The following is a 19,420-nucleotide window of genomic DNA, read 5'->3' on the forward strand; positions in this document are numbered from 1 at the left end:
TAAATGAAGAAGCTATTGCTGAGTTTGGCAAAGGGATAACTTATATGGGGTAGATTTGCAAAACTAAATCATTCCAAATGAATTGAGATGCCTAATAAGCCTATCGGGCTGACCAGAGTAAAAACATAAGGAACATGTACTTCATTCTGTTCTTTCAACTTAATGGCATTAAGATAAATCAAGCTAGATGATTTCTCAATATGAAACAAAACATCACAAATGTGAATGCTTATTATCAAGTATACAACTCTGAACATGTAATTAAACACAATTGAAAACAAAATTTAAAGAGTTCAGTTTAAACTCATAACAGAATGAGCCCATTAATGGAGAACATAATGGTGGAATCACAACTAAGACATGGACTTGAACTAGCATATGCTATGTGACATTTTAACAAAAATACTATCAAAAGGGAATTGTTAAAGAAAATAAAAGATTGCTATTTTGCTCACCTAAATACATTCTCCTTTTGTCTTAACTACTTGAACCTGCTTCCTCCCTCAGGACCTTCTCCGAGAAGAACTTTGTTGCAAACATGTTATCAAGGAAAAACTCTCTGTATGGATGATTCTTCGGGACAAGCTTCCTGAACTGCTCAAACTTTTTCTCTGCCTCCTCTTTCTTTCTCATCAGAGTATATATAATTCCCTGACATAAATAAGGCCTAAAATCCCTTGGCTCCTCCTTCACCAATTCCTCATAAACCTTCAAAGCATCGAAATATTTCTCCTCCATCACTCTAATTTGCGCAATCAGTAATTTAAAATCCCTCAAATCAGACTTCTTCTTCTCCTTCTTACATTTATCCATGGCTGATTCGATTCTTTTCATCACATCATTCAACGAATCCCCTGATTCAGATCCCGCCATCACTAGCCCATGGTAACCCTCAACACGAAGAGGGTCTTTCTCAAGAATTTCCTCAAAAATCTTCCTCGCCGATTCAAAATCTCCGCTGTAGCTGAAAATTTGAGCTTTTAGCAATGGCCATTCATCCTCATTCGGCTCCAGCTCGATCAAACGGTCCACAACTTCGGCTGCTTCTACAAGCTTGCGGGATCTGATCCTTACCTCCATGAGCGTTCGTAAAGCTTCAGTATCAGTAGGGTTTTGAGCCAAGTGCTCTTCGAGAGCTCTTTCTTGTTCTTCAAATGAAACATTTTCCTTGGAGGATTCCTTAGTGGATTCTTCAGTAGGAGGGGCAGCAATCGGGGCGGCAATTGCAGGCTTAATTTGGAGACGGAAGAAGAATAAAGCAGCAGCAGCAGTGAGAGTGATGCAGGTGGATTTGAGGAGAGGGTTAAGGGTTTGGAGGAGAGAAGGCTTGGGGTTTTGAGATGATTGATGGATCTTGTGGGGAGAAGATGAAGCTCTAATGGAGGAATATTTTAACGATGATGGTGGACGTGAGTTTCTAAGAGGCAGGCAAAATAAGGGTTTGGAGAAGGATGGACGGTTAGGATTGAAGGAGAGTTGAAAAGGCCGTTGAGGACAGTTCAGTCTAGCAATAGAATCCATATTCGGAAGAGAGAAAATTGCAGAGACAAAAATGGCTAAAACCCTAAAACCCTGATGGATAAATTGGGGATGGCGAGGAAGAAGAGATTGTTCAAAACCATCAACCTTGACGGCGAAAATAAATTATAACATGCTGTTTCTTTATAAACGCTGTCGTTTTGGTTTTGTTATTGATATGGGTCATCAACACTGATAACCTGTTCACGGGCCCAAAATACCCGCTAGGTCCATCTTCAATAGACAAGGTTTTAACAAGAAAAAGGGAAAATTACAAAATTCATCTTTTAGAAACTATTTACAACTATGTCAAGTCATAATTTTAGATTATGTTAAATTAGTAAAATCAATACTTTTAATATATTTTAAGGATTAGAATTTATAAATTAGAAGTCTAAAATATATTTTTTAGGGTTTATGGTTTATAAATTGGAGTCTAGAATTTTTAAATTATGATGTAAAATTATAATATATAAAAAATACTGACATATTAAGAATTAAGTTTGGTGATATGATTTAATTGTAATTTTATAGTTAATTATGATATTCATGTAATTGACCTGCTAAGAAAAATACTCAATTAGGTCTGCAAAAACTCGCGAATTCTATGGATTTAGAATTTATAAAAATATAACTAAATCTTCTACTAATATTAATTATTAAATTTAGATGGGCATGATTAGATTGGAATTTGATTTGATTTTTTTAGCTCTAAACCAAAATTAATAGCAAACTGAATTAAGCTTAAGCTTGAACTTAACATTTTTATATTAAATCTTGTTGGATCCGCTCAAACCCCTAACCCGATACATAAACATGTCTAAATCATGTATACTCAAACAAAAATCCAAATTTTAGATTTTTTGGAACTTTAACAAAATGCTTTTAAAATATGGATAAAACATAAATTTACCAATATAGTCATTAAAGAGCATGAATTTAGTCTCTATATATAAAACAATACGATTTTATACCTAAAATTTATTAGATTGTGCAATTTCAAATATGATTAACGATTGATTATTTTTTTCTCAGTAACATAAGGTTTACAATTTCAACAAAGATGGTAAAAATATAAATTTTTTAAAAAATCATTTTTTATTAATGAGTTTTGAAATTATACTACTGTACATTTTAGTGTAAAGATTAAATTTGTTGTTCTCTAATATTGGATACAAAAATTGGCATTTAAATTGTAAAAAAAAAAGTGCTCGACATTATGTATTTTCTAAAAAACTGTAGATTCCAGTGTGATATTTATAGTTGTAGGAGAATTCCTAAGGGCAACTCCAACCCTCACCAAATGATGGTTGGAGCTGCTTAATTGGCGATGGTTGGCACTCCAACCACCGCCAATTCTCCACGCCAATGAAGCGTGGAGCGCCAACTTCAACCATTTTTGGTTGAAGTTGGTTGTTCCACCAAATGGGTGGAACAATTATTTTATTATTATTATTTTTTAAAAATTTTGTAATTTTTATGTTTTAATGAAAATTATTAATTTGTTTTTCTCAAAAAATATTTGGTTAATTTAGGTTTAATTTTAAAGATTTTTTAATTAAATGTTATTAAAAATTATAGGGTTAAAGTGTAAAACTACCCTTAACGTTTTGGATCATGAACAATTTTACTCCTAACGTTTAAAATGGTGCAATTTTATCCCTAAAGTTTGTAGCCAAGAGTAATTTCACCCCTAACATTGATGATTTGGGATTAAATTATTTCTCAAATTGCCCCAAATCATTAACGTTAGGGGTAAAATTGCTTGTGGCTAAAATTTTAGGGGTAAAATTGCACAATTTTAGACGTTAGGGGATAAAATTGCACCTGTCCCAAAACGTTAGTGGTATTTTTGCTCCTTAACCCATAATTATATTGTGTAGTATATATTTTTTTATAAATTAATGTATATTTTGAATAAAATTGCAAATGATTAAATTAAATAATATATTTAAAAATCATATAATAAAACTAACGACAATTAAGATAACATTCAATTTGAAATAACATTAATTAAGATAACACTACAAACGCATAATTTAAAACAACAATAATAATAGTAAGCTAAACACGACACGATTAAAACAAAACGACATGACTATTGGAACATGTTACAACAATAATACTAGAGACACAATTTAAATAAAATAACGACATAACTATTGAAACACTAATCTATTCCATGAAAAAATTATAATTTGATGGCTTGGTGGTTGAAGATTGTGCAAATAACTAAAGTTGTTCATGTTGGATGGCAGAGGCGGTTCAGACGGTTGAGATTGTTCTACAATCCTAGCTTGCAAAACTTTTTTGTTTTTCTAGCTTCCAGTATTCACGTTCAACTAGATCTTCAATGGCATTGATATCCTTCGACATTATGTAGAATTCCATTTTCTTTTTCACGAATTTGATTTGCTTTGTCATGAGATTGAATTGATCTTTCTACCAAATCATAAAATTTTGAATCTTCTCCATTCGTGTTTTCCATTATTGCTTTTGACCGAGTTTTTTTTTTTTTAAGTTTTGCCTTTTTAACTCCTAATGGTCTTTCCGATCCTGATGTGGAATTATTTTCATTGATGTTAATATTAAAATCAGATAGACCTGGTGATTGTTGTGTTGGAAATTCAGAAGTTGGAGTCTCGAACTTCAACGATAAGAATGAAGACTGTGACTTTCTCAATTTCTTTTTTACCCTTTTGGACATTATCATTAAACTTTGGCAAATCTTTCATCATAGTCCAAACATGATCAAATTTGAACCTCGATTTCTATTTGATATTTGTCTTCATTAGTGTTCTTGCTCTTTCCATCTGAAATAAATTTAAAACTATTATGAAAGATTCATCATGCCTACAAATTTAAGCAACAAGATTAAAGAAATAAAAAATACTAACTATATCTTGAGGAGATGCACCACTTATCCTCATCCCTTCAATCTGTCGGATGCATCATGTGAATTTTCTTATAGCCTTCTCAATTTTTCCTACTCAGGACTCTAATGATCTCCAGTTTCTCTCCTCCCAACTCATTTGTTTCCTTCCATTGTATGCAATTTTTACTCGTTTCCAAATTTCTTGTCTATTTTGATTTGTTCTCGTAATCGGATCTTGTGTAATCTCCATATAAGCAAATCATAAAAGCTCGTCTTCTGCATGAGTGAATCCATCTCCACGAGTCATTATGTAAAACTATATGTAAGAATAAGTGTTTTGAATGAAGTGAATGCAATTTAAATCTAACGATTAAGGTATTTATAAAAGAAAAAAAAAACTTCTTTTCCCAATATACTAACTTTTCCCGATGCACTAATTGTGCCCAAAGCTTTATAGAAGAAAAAATATTCATTTTCCGTAGATTCTAACTCTGTCCAATAAATCAAATGATGACATCCTTTTCAATATTTTTCACGGACATGTCTTTTTCAATATATACTTACTATGCATCACTCCATTTTTCAATAAAACAAATGATGACATTCTTGTATATTTCATTCCAAAATGTAATGATTGTGCCCCAATTTATTTTTTCCATAAAGCAAAAGATAATATTCCTGAACTTACCTTATTTTAATTGTATATAAATACTAGACACCACTTCAGCTCATTTTATTCACACTTCTTTATTACATTTTATTCGTACTCAAACTTGATTGAAATGAGTTTATCTCTTACCAGCGATTCATCTTCAGACGATGGCATTGATCATGAAATCACAATGAAGTTATTATCTCGATATAAAAAAATATAAAGAACATGGTAGTCAGAGTAGTGGCTCATCTCATGTTGGCTCAGTCAAAGGTTATCGAGTTATCTATCGTAATCGTGAAGTAGATGAAAATATAAATGAGGATTACTTTAGTAGTAATCCACGATTCGATGCTAAGACTTTTCGAAGAAGGTTTAGAATTTCTCATGATCTTTGTATCCGTATCATAGATGCAGTCAAAGCTCATAATGTTTACTTTCAACAACGTTGTGATGCTGTTGGTAGAATGAGATTGTCATCTATACAGAAAGTAATAGCTGCCTTACGAATTTTGGCATATGGAGTTTCGGGTGATGATCTTGGCATAGCGAATGTTCTGGGTCACCGACAATTATTCTAGAAGTAGTGGCAGATTATGATCTATGGATATGGCATGCATATTTTGGTATGCCTGGAACCAATAACGATATTAATGTGTTAGATTCATCTAATTTATTCTCTGATCTTGCTAATGGTATTGCACCTCCAACGCACTATACTATTAATGAAAAAGAATACAATACATGTTATTATTTAGCTGATTGTATTTATCCTAAATGGTCTACCCTAGTTCAAACGATTCGTAACCTACAAGGTCCAAAGTGGAGACATTTTTGCAAAGGTACATGAATCATGCAGAAAAGAGGTGGAGCGTGCTTTTGGAGTTTTAAAGGTTTGCCATTATTACTAACCCAGCACGATTTTGGAGGAAAAACATGCATCATGATATTATGCGAACGTGCATTATCCTACATAATATGATAATTGAGGATGAACGTGATCTATCATTACCCATTCAGGATCCACTTACAACACCCTCAAATCTAGAAAGTCCAACAAATTATGATACTCAATTTCATGATTTCCTACAGCGACATCGACAAATTAGAGATGAAAATGCATAGTTTGATCTTCGGAATGAATTAATAGAGCATCTTTGGAAGGTATATTCTGATTCGATGAATTAGAACGATCGAGTTGGTTCAACAATTACTTTTATATATTTCATGTACTCGTGTTGTATTATTTTCAATATATGGCATACGCTAAGTAGCATTCTATTTGTATACCGATTTTCTTATATTATGTAATCTGCTATGGTTTTAATTCATTATCTTCGTTCTATTTTAGGCTTTTGCAATATTAATTTTAGCTAATCTAGAAATTTAACTATATTTAATTATTTAAATAAATTTAAATAATTATTATTAGTTTAAAATTAATAACCTTGTTATGGTATTTTTTATTATTATTTTTAATTAGCTTTCGAATTAATTTTTATTATAGATTATTGATAATGATAATGATAATTATAATAATAATAATATATGTAAAAAATAATAAAATATTAATAAAAGTGTTAGGTAGAATGGAATAAAGTAGAAAATATTTTTTTTGATGTAATAAATGGTGTAGTGGGTTGAAGAAAAAATAGTATTTGATCTAGATGGCCTAAGAGTGAGTGATGATATTGTTGCTATTCTCCATAGGGAAAATTACACAGAAATTCATCTTTTAGAAACTATTTACAAGTATATCAAATTATAATTTTGGATTATATCAATCTAGTAAATTCACTACTTTTAATATATTTTAAGGATTATAATTTATAGATTAGAAATCTAAAATATATTTTTTAAGATTTATTATTTATGAATTGGAGTCTATAATTTTTAAATTATAATGTAAAATCATAATATATAAAGAATAATGATATATTAAGAATTAAATTTGGTGATATGATTTAGTTGTAATTTTATGTTTAATTATGACATTGACCCTTCTCCATATTATAGTTGATACAACATATATAATGGGCTCATGACAGTTGGCAGGCCTATAGAGATCCACCAAATAACGCTTGTCACCCACTCAAAGGCCATAAAGTCTCATTTTTTTTTATTAGAATATGTAAATAATTATTTATTTACTTTTTTTTTCTAATAATTTTATCAAATCATAACATGATTTCATTTGATCATCTCTTACCTCTAGTGACGGATCCAGGATTTGAGGGAGGAGGGTAAAACTTCATGTAAAATTTGTTTAGACTAATGTTTGTAGCCTAAGAGCAAAAATATTCCTAAGGTTTTGGGTCAGGAGCAATTTTACCCATAACATCTAAAATGATGCAAATTTACCCTTAATGTTTATGTTTGTAGCCAAAAGCAATTTTACACATAACGTTGATAAATTGGATCAATTTCAGACACTATTATAACATACAATCATTTTTTTCTTTATTTTGCACCAATTGCATATCAATTTGTTCTAAAAAAAAGAATATAATGTTTTTTGTAATTTAATAATAAAATTCGAGATTAATATTTATAATTTCGGTGAATTTTTTGTCTAATTCGTACAAAAGACAGTATATTTTTAATATTTTTTTCAGATCCCAACATATGTTTGTGATTTGTTACTGATAAAATAATGCATGTGTGAAGTGTAGATGACAAGATTCATGACCGAGAAGACAGTTTGATGAATTATTTCTTAAATTGACCCAATTTATCAACGTTAGGGATGAAACTGCTATTGGTTTCCAACATTAGGGATGAAATTGCATCATTTTAGACGTTAGAAGTAAAATTGTGCATGACCCAAAACGTTAGAGGTATTTTTGCACTTAATCATTCTTTTTGAACAAGGGGGGAAGGGGGGGGGGGGGGGGTGGCAAATGCCCCCTTTGACACCCCTACATCCGCCCCTTCTTACCTCTCTCTATCTTTCTATTAATGAATGACTCTATTTTACTAATTTAGTAATTTTCGTATTACTATCGTAAATTGTTTAATAAAATTTAACTGATTACTAATAGTACTGTTGGTGTGAAAATAAATCTTCAATTTTGGTTAATAAAAAGATTAGTATAAAATTAAGATAAAATTTTAAAAATGAAAATAAAATAAAAAACAAGAGAAAATAAACTTTTACTCCTATTTTTCAGTTTCAGGGACCTTCAAAAACTTTTTTTTTTGAACCACCAAATGATGGAATATTGTTGCAACAACGTGGAGTCCTGAATCTACTTATCGAGAAGAAACCAAAAAGTATTTGTAAAGCTAAAAAAAATCGTATTAAGGGAGTTATGGTCGATCGAAAATGTTTGTTTATAAGTAGAAAAATAAATCCGATTCATATTTTTCAACATTACATCACCCATCAAAAACCTATTTTCGGAGTACCAAACCAAAAAATCTTGATGCAACTACATAAAGTCCTGCATCTGCTAATCTAAACGAAGCCAAATAATATTTGTGGAGCTAAAACGGAGTCAAATTGATTGAGATATGATCAGTTAAAAATTACTTTCTATTAAAAAAAAAAAACTCAAATGTGGCTGTGTGTTTTAAATTTTATTTTTCAGCCTTTTTAACGTCCACCAACCCATATTTTTTTGGCTTCATTTCTATCAAAAAAAAAAAAAAAAAAAAAAAAAAAGTGGAGTCATGGGTAGTGATTATAAGAAATCACGGTAATAGGAGTTAAAAAAAATTAGGTCTTAATTCTTAATTTAATCTTCCCAACCAATCCAACAAAAAAAACTCCAAAACTAAATTAGAAACATCAGCTTTTCAATCCAAAAATTCCAGGCATTTTAGTCACCTTCAAGCATTAATCCTCAATCCCAAGCTCTTAAATTCAGGTTCTAAAACCTTCAATTGTTCCCAAATCAATTCCCTACATGTTTAAACTCGATTTTTCATTTTAAAATCTCTTTACCCTGTCTGATTATTTTCCATCATTGTTATAGAAACTTCCAAGCCTTTCAAACTCCATTTTCTTCCAATTTTTTTTTTTTTTTTTTTTGTTGAAAATATATCTTATATTAAAAGAAAGAACTCCCAAATACAACAAATTCAGCAAAGGTCATCTAAGACCAAGCACTCCAATCAAAAGACTGATTACATCTAGCACATCGCCTATAGCACAATTGACTCTTGACCGTCAAAGAAATCTGTCCCAAAACCTTTTCAATACTAAAATGTTCCTGGGCAAAATAAAATTTATTTCTCCCTAACCACACCCAATAGACAGCAGCAACAATAGCAATTCTTCTAATCCGAGCTTGAATTGTTTTTCCAACAGCATTTCGGCAAGTCCAGCTGACAATACGACGCCACCTGTCAACTCTTTTGGGAATAGAACAACGATTCTGCAAAATAGTCCAAATCCCTTTTATTTGATCACACCTGAAAAATAAATGTTCAATTGTTTCTGGTTCTTTGTTACAGAGACCACAAGTAACACTAATAATAGTTTGCCACTTCTTTAAATGCACCCGGACAGCAATCTTTCGTTGCAAAACAAGCCAAACAATAAAACTCTGTCTCGGAATATGAGAAGGACCCCAAATCATTTTCCACCAAGTTACATGGAGGCTTTTTCTCCCTCAAAGCATTATAAGCACTATTAATAGAAAAAATGTGAGAACTGTTCCCAAGCCAAAAAATTGAATCCTCACAATCATCATGTACCTATATTAATTGAGTCTCTTGCCAAACTCTATCCATTAACTCAGAACAAGGATCAGGCAACCGCCAATTATAATTCCTACACACATCCATCACAGTGGCCTGCCGAGAAATGTCACTGTCTTCAGTTAGCAACTGAGGATAGCAATCAGAAATACTTCTACCTTTGAACCAAGGATCAAACCAAAATGAGAACAATCGACCATTCCCTAACTTATAACCCAATAGAGGTTTAATCTCATTTTTAATCCTATTAATCCATCTCCAGCTCCAACTAGAATCAAATGGACGTAAAATACCCCAAAAGCTAAGCAGCTTGAGTTTAATCCGACCAACCCAAATCGCCCATAAGGACTCTTTATTCACAAGCAAATCCCAAATATGCTTAGCAATCGTAGCTTTATTCCAAATAACAAGATTTTTAATACCTAAACCTCCTTCTCTTTTTGGAAAACAAATATCATTCCAAGCCACTAAAGCTCCCGAACTAACCTCTCCTTTCCCCTTCCAAAGAAAATTACGACATTTAGCATCAATATCTTTAATAACTGATTTTGGAAGAATAAAAGCAAGCATCCAGAATGTCTGAATGCTCCTAAGCACAGATGTAATTAATTGTATCCTCCCAGCATATGACAAATATTTCACCCCCCAAGAATTAATACAAGCCGTAATCCTATCAACAATCACATGGCAATCAGTTCTGGACAATCTCGAAGACACTAAGGGTAACCCCAAATATCTCACCGGAAGAGACCCAAGCTTAAACTTAGCCCTCTGCACCAAACTTTCCTTTTGAGCAGTATTCAACCCACTAACAAACATCTCACTTTTACTGTTATTAATCTGAAGACCGGACATATCACTAAACAATCCCAAAATATCAACCAACTCCCCCACTGAACCAATCTGGGCCTTACAGAATAAAAACAAATCATCTGCAAACATTAAATGTGATAACTTCAATTGCTTACACCCCCAATGATATTGAAAATTAGAGGAAATCTTAGCAGACAATAATCGAGATAAGTAATCCATAACTAAGACAAACAGTAACGAAGATAATGGGTCACCTTGTCTTAAACCATTTGTTCCTTTAAAATAAACAAAAGATTGCCCATTAAGCGCCACATAATAGGTTGCATTCCTAACACATTGCATCACCCACCCAATGAATTTATTAGGAAACTGAAGTCCAAGTAAAACTTCCTCCAAAAAATCCCAGCAAACACTATCATAAGCTTTTCTTAAATCAATCTTTAAAGCACAATTACTTTTGTCAGTACGCCTATGGTAATTTCTGACCAACTCATGCGCAGTCAAAATATTATCAGTGATCCTCCTCCCTTTAATAAACGCAAACTGATTCTTAGCAACAAGGCGAGGCAAAATCAAACTTAATCTATTGCAAAGCACTTTAGAGATAACTTTGTAAAGAACAGAACAACAAGATAAAGGGCGAAAATCAGACAAGTTTTCAGGATTAGGTACCTTGGGAATGATAACCAACAACGTAGAATTAATCTGTTTGAGCAATTTTCCCTATGCAAAAAATTCTTGAACCGCTTTACAAATGTCTGAACCCATAAATGGCCAAGCTTTTTTAAAGAAGAAGCTGTTAAACCCATCCAAACCAGGACTTTTATCATTTCCAATACTCCAAAGTGCATCTTTAATCTCATCCATAGTGATCTCCTGAATCAGTAAATGAGCCTCTTCAGGCAGAATATAATTTCCAAACGAAAATACTGAAACATCGCAATGCTTTCTCCTTTCTTTATTAGTCCCCAGTAAATCCTTATAGAAATCAACCATAGCAGCCCCAGTAGCTTCAGAATCATTAATAATATTGCCAATACTATCTTTAATCTTTGCAACTTTATTCTTAGACTTCTTGAGCTGACATTGTCTAAAGAAAAAAGTTATGTTACAACCTCCAAGCTGAACCCAATCAATCCTGGCCTTCTGCTTATAGAAAGCTTCTTCTTGCCACATCAGTTTCCTCAAGAAATTATTCATAGCCCTCTCTTCAGCCAATAAACAATCATTCAGTGGGTCTAATTGCAGCCCCCTTTGCAGGTCCTCCACAAGCAATTTCTGTTTAGAAACCCGTGCAGAAATATCATTATACACTTCCCTATTAAGATGAAGACAATACCTTTTAATAAGCTTCAATTTCTGCCAAATAATGAACATAGAACACCCCTGCATTTGTTGCTGCCATATATTCAATACATTCGGCCAAAATTCCTCATAATCCATCCACATATTATAAAATCGGAACAATTTGTTTCCCCTAAAATTAGACAAATTCAAACCATTAACAATAAGTGAGGAATGGTCAGAAATGCCCACTAGCAACACCTCGACAAAAGAATTTGGGAACATGTCTAGCCATTGCGAATTGCATAAAGATCTATCAAGTTTACACCATATACGACGATCGTCCAATTGATTATTAGTCCAAGTAAACTGACAACCCTTCCAATCTAACTCAGTAAGATCAGCTCCATCAATAGCAACACGAAAAGATTCACTATCACCATGATCAATATTTCCACCAATTTTATCAGTACCAGAGAGGATTGTGTTAAAATCTCCCTGAATCAGCCAAAAACCATTAGATAATGAAGCAATATCCTGAAACTTATCCCATAAAACTTTCCTTTCCTCACACACATTGCTAGCATACACCACTGTCCACCAAAAACACCTAGACCCAAACTGAACCTTGCAGTGAATAAATTGATCAGACCTAGCCACCACAGACACATTAACAGCCTCAGGGTTAAACACAATCCAAATTCGAATAAGATCAGAAGCACTAGAAGTATACACCATATGCCAATTACTAAAATTAAGGCCCCTCCAAACTTTATCCACATTACACGATCTAACTCTAGTTTCAATAATACCAAATGCAGCCAAATTCCATTTTGTAACCAATTTATGAACCTCGCCCTGTTTCACAGGATCATTGAGGCCCCTAATATTCCACACCCCAACTACCATTTATCAGGAGGTTTTCTAACCCTTTTCCCTCCCATGCCCTCACCAACAACACCCATAGGCTTATTAATAGGAGTTTTACTAGTCATATCAAAGCCATTAGAATTACTAGCAATACGAACAGATTTACCTTTTACAATTGTGAGCCAATATCCAGTTACCTCCTCCTGTCCACTTAGGGAAACAACAGACAAACGGCTTCCTTGAGCCTTCACAGCACTAGGAACATGTGGAACTATTGGACTCTGAATCCTCTCAATAGCAGAATCATTCTGAATTGACTCAAGTTTAGGCTCTTCTGAAGTGGGTTGATCTTCAATCACAACAGGTTTAGGTTTCCAAACTTGTACCACTTTAGAAGGGCAATTAGAAACAAGATGTCCAAAACCCTTACAAACATCGCAAACACTGGGTTTCCATTCATAAATGACTCTCTGCATCAAACTCTCTCCATTTTCATCCTCAAGAGTGACAAAATCAGGAAAAGAACCACTCACTTCCATTTCAACTAAAATCCTAGCAAATCCCAACCTCGCCTTTGATGCAGTGCATTCATCACAAAATAAAGGGATTCCTATAAGACTGGAAATTTTACTTAACAATGCATTAGACCAGAATTCCCATGGTAACCCAGGAAATTGAACCCAAATTGGAAGCTTATCAACAAAATTCATATCCAATTTCATCCTAGGAGACCAAGCTCTCAACACCAAAGGTTTCCTATTAAAAGTATAAGGTCCATTCCCAAGGACTTGCATCTGACCTTCCTTAGAATCAAAACTTGCCTTTATATTTATAATCAATTTTCTCCAAGCTCTAAATCGTTAAACTCAAGTTTTTAATCACATTTCTAAGCTTCCATCTTAATCCAATTCATTTCCATACCAGTCTAGATATAATTTTTTTCCAAGCCATTTTCCACCATCTTTACAGCAACCCATAAGTTCCTGAAGTTCCATTTCGCTCATCCTCAATTATAAATTTCGTTCCTGCATTCTCGCATTTGACTTACTCGAATTATTCCAGTCATAATTTTCGAGTTTTCCAAGCCTTTTTCTCTCACGTTTCTTTTGATCGGATCGATGCACTGCTGCGTTTTTTAACTTCGACAACTTGCTGCAATTCTCAGCAAGAGTTCCTTCATTTCCAGCCAACATTCTGGACCAATCACCATTTGCTGCTCAATAACCCAACAGCTCAATAATTAACACCCCAGAACCAACAGCCTTTGCTTTCCAATCATCTTGTACTCAACCACCCAAATACCAGAACAAAAACCAAAATGCCACCCAGAATTCATATAACCCAAAGAAACATTACTCCAACTCCAAACAACTACCTATTTGCACATATTGTGACGGAGAAGGTCATATGGAAGACATTTGTTACAGGAAGCATGGTTTCCCACCTGGCTATGGGAACAAAAATAGAAACAATTAGAAAAATAATAGCAGGGCAAATCAAGTGAATGTGTGCAATAACTCTGAGTATACCAGATATGAACCAAATGATGCAGATAATGATGAGGAACCCTTCACACTCACAAAAGCACAATACAACCAGATTTTGAGCTTGATAACACCCTAGAATCAAGAGGCAGAAACTAGCAGCAGCAAGGAAAATCATATGGCCTCTGCAAATAGCAATTCCAAAGTGGAGCATCATTACTCTGGTATAATCTCTTCAACTTCTGATAAAACTCTCTCACCAGGCAGTTGGATAGTGGACACCGGGGCTACTGACCATATCATTTGTGATCTAAAATTTTTTCAGTCTTTGAAAAGAGTAACACATTACTCAGTCCAACTTCCCACCAATTGAATTGTTCCTGTCACACACATCGGAACAGTACAGCTTAGCCCCAAACTTATACTCTATGAAGCACTTTATGTGCCATAGTTTAAATATAACCTCATTTCTAGCAGCAAATTAACTATCAATGCCAATCTATGCCTGTGTTTTACATCTCATTATTGTGTAATACAGGATCTGACCAGCTTCCAAAGGATTGGATATGCTAGTGTTCAGAATGGTCTATACCACCTCCAAACCACCCATAGCGGACATTTTTCTGCTGCTATAAACACCATTTCAAATGATGTTCTCCCCTCACAACCAGTTTCCACAGCCTTCCTTTGGCACATGCGCCTTGGTCACCCATCCCTCCAACAGAGCCTTGCTTTACAAAAATATTTTCCTTCTTTTTCTACTAATGTCAAGAACAAGCCATGTACTACATATCATTTGGCAAAAAAAGAAAGAAAAGTCATTCTTCTAGTCTTTCAATAGCTCCTGATTATTTCGGTTTAGTCCACATGGACATTTGGGGTCCAATTAAAAATTCATACAATCAGAAACATTATTTCCTTACTGTTGTTGATGACCACAGTAGATTCATATGGCTTTATTTAATGCAGCATAAATCAGAAGCTAGAGAAGCCATTCAAACATTTAACCAATATGTTTTAACTCAGTTTCAAAGACAGATCAAGATAATTCGAACTGATAATGGAGCAGAATTTCTCATGCCAGAATTCTATAGCAAACATGGGATCTTACACCACACAAGCTGCCCAGAAATACTAGAGTAGAATGGTATAGTTGAGAGGAAACACCAAGATATTCTCAACATTATAAGGGCATTATTATACCAAAGCAAAATCCCACTTAATTTTTGGCCAGAAGCAGTGTCACATGTTGTCCACCTTATCAGTAGACTCCCAACCAATGCCACATCCAATTCCATCCCATTCACCATTCTACACAAACAAAAACCAAAATGGGAGGACCTCAAAGTTTTTGGTTGCCTTTGTTACGTTTCTACCCTTGATAGGAAAACAAAGTTATCACCTAGAGCCACTAGATGCATTTTTATGGGATATAAGCAACGGGTGAATGGATATAAGGTCATGGACCTCAGCACAAATAGAATTTTTATATCCCGAAATGCACATTTTTATGAAACTACATTTCCATATGCCACCAAAACAGATCCCACAATACTCTCCCCTCAAACTCATCCTCAAACAGACCCTTCATTTTAAAGGATGGCCATTACAATGATTTTCCTCTAACCACTGATCTTATTATTGAAAATACAGGGCAAAATAATGATACATCAGAAGACAACATGGAAAATGACAATACATCAGAAAGCACCTCAAATAATGAAAACAACAATCAACAAGAAGTGCAGCCCATTGAACCAGAACCATCTGTCAGGAGATCTAACAGAACCACTAAGTTACCCAAATACTGTAAGATTACCATCGCACTCTTGCAGGTTCCATACAAACAATTGCCCATTCTCATCACACCACACCACATTCCCTAAACGAACACCTCTCCTACGACAATTTATCTCATACAAAGAAAACTTGTGCTGTCAATATATCCTGCCATAAAGAACCCTCATGTTCAGTGTTCTAAAAATCGGCCAAGGCGGCCGCCTAGGCGGAGATTTTTAGAACACAGTCCCGATTTTCACTAATCGGGCGGTATAAATCGGTTGACTGATTTTTGACGGTCTCAGGAGGGTCTAGGCGACTCCTAGGCGGTTCTAGGCGGCTTCCAGGCGGTCCTAGGCAGCTACTAGGCGGCCTTTTTGAAAAAATTGATCCTTAAATTTTATGTCAACTTTTTTAATTTTTAAAAAAATATTAAATAACAAAAAAGTAAAAAAAAACCTTAAAATATTAAATTTATTTTTAAGAATATTAAATTTATTTTATTTTGACATATTTTGTTATAAATATTATTTTATTTATCTATTTGTTATTTTTTTAAGGACATTAATATAAATAATATTAAAATATGTATGTTTTTCTATCCCAAATATTTTATATTATTATTTTTACATAGTATAATTCATATATTAACAGTATTTATATAATACTTTATTTAATAAAAAATAAATAAATATAGAAAATACAAATTCGATTAATCTCGATTAATCGCCGATTAATCAGTAAGGGCCCTTTCCGCCCGACTAGTGCCTAACGTCTTTTAAAACCTTGCTCATGTTATAAAGAAGCTATCAAATCTGATCACTGGAGGAAAGCCATTCAAGCTGAACTAGCAGCACTTAACTTAAATAAGACATGGTCTATTGTACCTCTCCCAGCAGGAAAGAAAACCATTGGGTGTTGATGGTTATTCAAAATAAAGTACAAGGCAGATGGTACCATAGAGAGGTACAAAGCCTGATTGGTTGCGAAAGGGTTTACACAGCAGGTTGGTCTAGACTTCACTGAAACATTCGCACTAGTTGCAAAAATAACCACAATAAGGCTATTTTTAGCTTTATCTAGCATGAATGGTTGGTTCCTGGAGTAGATGGACATCAACAATGCATATTTACATGGTGAAATCATAGAAAAAATCTACATGACCATTCCATCTGGGTGCTTAACATCTCCTTCATTAACAAAACAAGCTTGCAGATTACACAAATCACTTTATGGCTTAAAACAAGTCCGGAGACAATGGAACCTCAAACTCGCTTCTTCCCTCAAAAGGTTTGGACTCCATCAAACAACATCTGATCCCTCCTTATTTATCAAAGTGCATAACAATAGGTTCCTAGCTATACTGGTTTATGTTGATGATTTGTTAGTAGCTAGTAATTGCCAAGAAGAGGTTACTGCCATAAAAAAATATCTCCATAATTTGTTCATAATAAAGCATCTAGGTACCCTAAAATATTTCCTAGGCTTTGAGGTGGCTAGAAACTCTACAGGGATACATTTCTGCTAGAGGAAATATTGCCTAGAATTGCTGCAGGATCAGGGGTTCTTGGGAGCCAAACCTGCTAATACCCCTGCCATTCCAAATTTTAAACCTTCTCTTAACCCCAAACACCTTCAAGATAACCCAACCTACAGAAGATTAATTGGAAAACTTCTTTACCTCACACATTCCAGACCAGAGATTAGATACATTGTGGGACAACTTTCTCAACACTTAAATGCACCTACAATAGATGACTTGCATCGAGCACACAGAATCCTCAGATACTTAAAGAAATCTCTAGGCCATGGATTATTTTTTCCAGCAAACAACAAGGCAGAAATAAAAGACTTCACTGATGCAGATTGGGCTTCTTGTATTGAGACACGAAGATCTGTCACTAGATTTTGCATATTTCTGGGCAAGTCATTGATATCCTGGAAATCCAAAAAGCAATCAACAGTATCTAAGAGTTCTTCAGAGGCCGAATATAGAGCCATGGCAACATCGGTATATGAAATTCAGTGGCTACTCTACTTACTCAGGGACTTCCACATTACACATTCCAAACCTGCAATCCTATTTTGTGATAACCAAGCTGCCCTCCACATTGCCCACAACCCTGTGTTCCATGAGCGAACCAAGCATATAGATATCGACTGTCACATTGTGCGTGAAAAGGTCCAAAACAACATTGTTCATCTCCTTCCCATCCGATCCTGGAATCAAATTGCAGACCTTTTTATAAAAGCTCAACATCTACCTTCATTCCTAGATTTCATATCCAAACTTGGCTTGCTGAATATCTACACGGCAAGTTTGAGGAGGGTAATAGAATCCAACAAATCAAGGCCACAGCTAAGCAAACTTCCAGTGAGGATAATGACGAACTAAAAGCTAATTAGCAGTTGACAGATCAACAATTCAGATGTAATCAACATGGATCCCTACATGTCAGCAATACAAAGAATAAATGGTGCACAGGTCATCAATCCGTGTGAATGAAGTCCACCTAATCATGGTTGATTTAAAATCATACAGCCTTAACCTCATCCCATGAATCTCACATTTTACTAACTGTATTCATTGTAAATTATTAACTAATCATTCTTTCCTTCCTCATACTTTCAGTGTGAACTTCCTGTACATATACCTTGCTCATATGAGTTACTTTTTTTCAAGTTGAATAACAAATATTCTTCTTCAATTCATATTTGAGTATTCACAATATTGTTTCTAGTTTCAAGCTTGCAAAAATTACTATTTGTTTGGGCTTGAAGTTTGTTATCTCAGTTTTAATTTTAGTAACACTATTCATTACAGTTAATTTCTTTTTCAATCGCTTTAATTTACATCCATTTAAACGTCATTTCATTACGTATTATTTCAGATGTACAGTTAAACCTCGATAAATGAATGTTCGATAAAGTAATAACCTCGTTTATATAATAAATGGACTAAAGTAATAACATCGTTTATATAATAAATGGACTTGGGCCAATGGACTAAAGTAATAACATCGCTAAATGCATTAAGTAATAAAAATATTTAAATCCTCAAGGGTCCAATGAAAATATAAATTAATAATTATTGAATTACATAATATATATATATATATATATATATATATATATATATAGGAGAGGGCTCTTGTGAGAACCCTTTTTTAGGTGAGGACACTTCCTTAGGTGAGAACCACTCAAAACTACGTCGTTTTGAGTATAAAAATTAATAAAAATAGAATGCTATTGGAGGGATTCGAACCTAGGCTTCCCAGCTACACTCCATACTCTTTACCACTAAGCCAATTGTTTCTTTTGTATATTATGTCGCGCGCTGCTTAATATACTACTCTTCTTGTATCTTCTATTGTTTAATATTTGACGCATACACTTATTAATATCGATTAAATGTGCATAATAATGAATTATTAATATAAA

At 33.8% G+C, this 19,420-nt stretch overlaps 1 protein-coding gene across 1 annotated transcript; it reads right to left on the minus strand.

The window, feature by feature from the left end:
- Nucleotides 1–201: 201 nt before the first annotated feature.
- Nucleotides 202–1,631, minus strand: LOC136206774 (protein SLOW GREEN 1, chloroplastic). The gene has a single exon (XM_065997940.1). It carries the CDS (start codon nucleotides 1,519–1,521, stop codon nucleotides 478–480), a length of 1,044 nt encoding a protein of 347 aa, XP_065854012.1. The 5' UTR covers nucleotides 1,522–1,631; the 3' UTR covers nucleotides 202–477.
- Between the last annotated feature and the right edge of the window lie 17,789 nt (nucleotides 1,632–19,420).

This window comes from Euphorbia lathyris, chromosome 9 (assembly GCF_963576675.1).
Source record: "Euphorbia lathyris chromosome 9, ddEupLath1.1, whole genome shotgun sequence".
Classification (NCBI taxonomy): Eukaryota; Viridiplantae; Streptophyta; class Magnoliopsida; order Malpighiales; family Euphorbiaceae; genus Euphorbia; species Euphorbia lathyris.